Here is a 5,409-nt window from a genome sequence, read left to right on the forward strand (position 1 = left end):
ATTATTTAATATATGTAAAATACATGGATAATGTTGAGTGTGGCTTTGTTTTTGTTTTTTTTTAAACCAAGCGAAATCATATTTCATTCATAAGTGATTCAATCACAAGTTGCATGGATGATAATTTTATTCCTTTGAGAATTACATGAGAGTTACATACGATAAGTTCATTGAACTTTCGAATGTAAAGTGGTTTTGTTGTTGCCTAAATTCTCGATTCTTCGCTTTCCAAATCTTGTCTGAAAGGGCTATTTGGAAGTTGATGAGTTGTCATCCTTTTTTTACACTGTCATCGTTGATTTTCTACTATTTTCCATCTCGATAAGTATGTACTGAAAATGAAAATAGGTCATAAAACTAAAAATTTCAATGTTTAAAAACTTCAATTGTATATGATCCACTACTAACTAATTTTATGACACAAAAATAAGTTATTGTTAAGTATATGACCACAAATAAGTCCCATAAAGGATGGTTAATAACAAAAAAAAACATATTTTCATTTGATGAAAACTAGTTATAATTGTCAACCGTTGGTAGCCCAAGTAGTTCCAAGCTGTTGACATAAACTCCAGAAATCCCTGGAAGTTCCAGGTTCGAATCCTAGAGAAAGTGAAATCTTTGGTTATTTGAATTGAAATTATTAGGGTACAAATAATGTAGTGTAGTTGGACTTTAGACCATTATCTAGTTGGGCTATAGGCCTGATCATGTTAGAGTTTGAGTGGGCGGGTATCGAACTTATCACATCTTTGATGTATCAATACTAAAATGTAATGACAACGTTGTCGGTTTCCAAAAAAAAAAAAAAAGTTATAATTGGAGTCAAAAGGAGCAACTAAAGGCATACAATGAATTCTACTTATTAAAAAACTTTAGGTTTAACAGAATTTCAACATCAACATTGAATTTTAAAACTCAACTACCCAAACAACTACAAGAAAATGGATTTTGAAGATTTGAAGTTGTACAACAAACATATAGAAAATGGAAAAATAAATAATCTAGAAGGGTGGTTTGGTTGAAACTAACCCCATAAGTATATTAACGAAATGTTTACTTATATTTTATATTCCTATGCTGAAAATGAAACAATAACAAATAATGATAGATACTTTTGTCTATTTTGCTCAACAAACCTACAAGAATATAGTAGTGCCCCTACCTCCAAACCCCCAAAATTTTATGTTTTCTCCTATTTATATTGTAGTTTATACATGTGGACATGTGGTGTATTCTCTCTCAATGACCCCAAATTACATTGTTTTCTCGACCGGTCGTTAACCGTACAAAAGTGTTTAAGGGTTAATTTTTAAGAGTTAATAGTATTCACCACAATATTTTCTCTTCAATTCTAAGTTTTTTTTTTTTTTTTGTTAAAAATCTTCAATTTTGAGTTGAGTGGTGACATGTATACATTTCCACATGATAAACCATAATTTCTTGTGAAAAGCCATAGCCTCTTAACAACAATGGAATAGAGTTAAAATTGGCCCATTTATAAAATGGGTTCTTAAGTTGTGGTATTAATGTGGAACCAATTTTGAATTTGTGTCACTATCTGAAAATCAGTTACCATAATTGACACCCATTGTTTTTTAAATTAAAAGCTTTTTGTTTGTTTTCATGGGAGAGAAAGACACAAACAACAACCTTGTATAAAGTGAGAGTGGAGAAGATAAAGAGAGAGAGAGAGAGAGAGAAGAAAGAGAGATTCCTGTCCCTACCCACACGGGCGGTTTTGAGTTACATGCAAAAAGAGAGCAGAGAGAGACCCAAGAAGAGAAGATAGAAAGATATCAGTCTCAAAGTAAGAACCTCCCCTGACCAGAGAAAAAAAGAGTTTTTAGAGAGAGAAAGTTTAAGATCCTCTTTTTATAATTTTGTTCCCTTTTTACAGTAAAACCTCATCTTTCCCTTTTCTTTCTTGTATTTAAATTTCTACTTCAAAATCCTCTCCAATAACTAGATGATCACATAGAAAAAAACCCCCTTTTCTCTCTCTAGATCTTTCTCTTTGATCTATGAACCAAACCCCACAAAGGGGAAAAAGTTTTGTGTTTCAAAGAACTCATTTAAAAGGAAGTTTGTCAAAATAAACTTGGGATTTTCTTCATGATCTTCAATCAAAAGCATTCTCTCTCCCTCTTCTCTAGAGGATAACTACAAGTTGGGTTCTTCTTATTTCTCTCTCTAACTCCTTGTTAACTTGGGTAATCTTAAAATGAGTTCAGAATGTCTAAAATCATCTAATATTGAAGAAAATACAGAGATTAACTTTCTCTCTTCTCAACCAGTACTTCCTTTTGGGATTTCAAATTCTTCATCAGAAGAAAGACTCTGTAAAAGTTCAGACTTGGGTTTTCAACTAATGGTGACTCCATTAAAGCAAAATGATCATAAAGATTGGAGCTTTGAAATGTTAGATCAACAAGACAAAGGCATAAATGGGTATTTTAGAAATCAACAAAATGGTGAGAAACAAGAAGGCGGGAGTGGTTATATTTCAAAGAAAGATCAATATGAAAGTGGGAATTCTAGTAAGACATGTTCTAGAGGCCATTGGAGACCTAATGAAGATGCTAAACTTAAAGAACTTGTTGCTCAATATGGCCCTCAAAACTGGAATCTCATCTCAGAAAAATTAGATGGAAGATCAGGTAAAATAGTACTATGATTTAATTCATTGGAGTATTTACAGTTTCCTTTAGAACATGGTAGATCACCCAGGAAGTTCAAGTTTTGGGTTTTTATTAACTTCCAAGAGTAAAGATTAAACAACACACCAATTGCTCTGAACATTGGACTTGAGCCGTTTGAGTCAGATCTGAAATCTGACTCAAGGTCTGAGTTAACTCGTCTTGGAACTCATGTTTTTTTTTTTTCTGACCCGTAATGTTTGAGTAATCTGAATGATTGATTTAGGTTGATTGAATTGATATAGTTCCAGACTAGTCACTCGTTTGAATGACTGGTTTAAGTTGACTTAGGTTGACTTAGGTCATTTGATTCATATAGTTCTCCATGAGTCAGACGTGTCAAAGTTAGACAGCGATAAAAAAAAAAAAAAAAAAACAAACAATAACTTAAATTTCTGATAAATTTTTTTTTTGAGTTGTCAAATTTTGGTGGGTATGTTTTTTCTTGCAGGAAAAAGTTGCAGATTGAGATGGTTTAATCAGTTAGATCCAAGGATAAATAGAAGAGCATTTAGTGAAGAAGAAGAAGAGAAACTTTTAGCTGCTCATAGATTATATGGAAATAGATGGGCAATGATAGCTAGAATATTTCCTGGTAGAACTGATAATGCAGTAAAGAATCATTGGCATGTTGTTAGGGCTAGAAAAAATAGAGAACAATCATCAAATGTTTGTAGGAAAAGAAAATCATCAAACTCCATTGACTCAGAAACCCTTCTTAGAAGTGTTGAGATGAACATCAAAGCCTATAAGATGAATGCAAGTAGTGAATCAACAAGTACTAAAGATGAATCTATCTCAACTTGCACAAACTTATCTCTCAATTCTCCTGCAAGTAGATTTCAAGACCCAAGGTTCAATCTAGTCCAACATTTTGGAATTCAAATGGGTAAGTGAGTTTCTTTTGCTTTTGTTTGGTCTTATACTATGCATTGATCATACGACCATTAGAATTTCCGAAGTAGACTAGTCTTGGGCAAATTGTACCCGCAATTAGCATTGTCACACATACAATATAGATACTAGAATTTGCAAAGTAGACAAGTCTTTGACAACTTTTTTTAATTTAAAGCCGTTTCTCGAGGAGATTTAGGCCCAATAGGCTCTAATTTGGTGTTAGAGCTAATGTTCAGGGGTGGGTCGAGACTCAGTAACCTTAGCCGTGCGTGGAAGGGAAATACCCTGTTGCGCTCCAGTCCTGGCGGTGAGAGGAAATATTAGCATTACTCACATTGCGTGGGGTTAGAATTTGTAAAGTAGAGTTTTTTGGCAATCCTAATTTAGTAAGTCGATTTTTAAAAAGAGTTCGACCCAATAGACTCTATCAATTTAATCTATGTTATTTTTGAGTTAGATAATTTTTTTGTTGTTGTTGAAATAGTTAGATAACTTATTTGGGGTTGTTTTGTTTTTATGATTTTCAGGTTCATCTGAAGAAAATATGATGTCTTATAACAATGGTGGTGGGTCTGACCAAGAGAAGTTTGCTATATCTACCACTAATGGGTTTTATAAACCTGCAGGTGAGATGATGATGGGTATGGGTTTAGGTTTGTGTATGGATCAATCTGATTATTCTGATTCAAATTCTGAAATTTCAGCTATTGAATCAGTGAATAACAAAAGCAATAGAGAGATTGATGATACAAATGAAAGTGGGAAGAAAAGTAATTCCTTTATTGATTTCCTTGGAGTTGGAGCCACTTGATGATATTCAAGAGTGGGTTTTGGGGTGATTCAAAGATAAAAAGGAAAATTGTGGGGTCAATTGAGGTTTTGATTTAGAGGAATTGATGAAGAAAAAGGGGGTTTGAATGAAATATGATGGTTAAAGTTTCTTTTGTACAACAACCCAAAAAGAAACAAAAATGATAGACAAAGTGAAAAAAGGAGGCCTAAAATCAACCGAAAATGCCATCGATGATCACGATCTTGGGCGGCCAATTAAGTAGTAAGATGTTGACCCTGTGATCTGGGTTGTTGGATCTCTTTCGGTTGATTTTGTGTTTTCGGTAGATGATTTTGGTGAAGGAAAAACATGGAAACAAGTTTTGTGGAAAAAGTATGAAATTATGTAAAAGATAGCTTAAGTAGTGTTTATGTAATGATAATAATCATTAAGTAATCTTAGTAGCTTAGATTCTTATCATCCTTCATTTCATTTGATGTCTGTGCTAGCATATCATGTTAATCAGAATTGGGTGACAAAACCCTGGGTTATCTCCACTTAACCCCTTTGATTTGACAAACTCATAAATTTGACACTTCAAACACTTTCATCAAGAGAAACAACTATGTAGTTAATAAGTTAAAATTTACCTCTTAAATCTAAATTATCTCAATTGCGATGAGATACGTGATACATGTGGCAGACCGAGAAGGCGAAGATCCAACGATTAAGACTAATCCAAGATATTAGAAGATATGGAAGATATAATTTTCGAAAGAAAGTTTGTTTTGGCCCCATTTGGTGACCAACGGTTCGCTATCCGTTCTATATTCACTTCCCTTACTCCTCCCCTTTATCTCCTTCTCCTCGACCTCATCCCTTCTTCTTCTCCAATCCAAGGGCGTCAATTGGTGGACCAACACTCTGTTAACGACCTTTGACGATGCCAAAATTTAACCTTCCGTATAATTTAGGATGAGAAACTGTTCCACTGAATCTCGAACTGCTCCTCGCGAACTGAGGAGCGAAACCTGCACAGAA

General features: G+C 33.8%; 1 protein-coding gene across 3 annotated transcripts; it reads left to right on the plus strand.

Moving 5' to 3' along the window:
- Positions 1-1,322: 1,322 nt before the first annotated feature.
- LOC147540242 (transcription factor MYB56-like) lies at positions 1,323-4,860 on the plus strand. Of its 3 annotated transcripts, none has more exons than XM_086644243.1 (4): positions 1,323-2,660; positions 3,151-3,588; positions 4,124-4,222; positions 4,301-4,860. In XM_086644243.1, exons 1-4 carry the CDS (start codon positions 2,225-2,227, stop codon positions 4,405-4,407), a joined length of 1,080 nt encoding a protein of 359 aa, XP_086500369.1. In that variant the 5' UTR covers positions 1,323-2,224; the 3' UTR covers positions 4,408-4,860. The 3 variants fall into 3 exon arrangements, with proteins under 3 accessions (XP_086500369.1, XP_086500368.1, XP_086500370.1); XM_086644244.1 differs by having other exon boundaries at positions 1,684-2,660; positions 4,313-4,860; XM_086644242.1 differs by having other exon boundaries at positions 1,629-2,660; positions 4,124-4,860.
- The last annotated feature ends 549 nt before the right edge of the window (positions 4,861-5,409 follow it).

Source organism: Eschscholzia californica, unplaced genomic scaffold (genome assembly GCF_041429995.1).
Source record: "Eschscholzia californica isolate CP2 unplaced genomic scaffold, dmEscCali1.0.p SCAF_5, whole genome shotgun sequence".
In the NCBI taxonomy this organism is placed as follows: Eukaryota; Viridiplantae; Streptophyta; class Magnoliopsida; order Ranunculales; family Papaveraceae; genus Eschscholzia; species Eschscholzia californica.

What these genes read in the sequence shown, in the direction of transcription:
- LOC147540242 (XM_086644242.1), top strand. Translation starts at nt 2,225, where the DNA reads ATGAGTTCAGAATGTCTAAAATCATCTAATATTGAAGAAAATACAGAG. An exon ending in AAAATTAGATGGAAGATCAG is followed by an intron (nt 2,661 to 3,150) that starts GTAAAATAGTAC and finishes TTTTTCTTGCAG; the next exon opens with GAAAAAGTTGCAGATTGAGA. An exon ending in ACATTTTGGAATTCAAATGG is followed by an intron (nt 3,589 to 4,123) that starts GTAAGTGAGTTT and finishes TATGATTTTCAG; the next exon opens with GTTCATCTGAAGAAAATATG.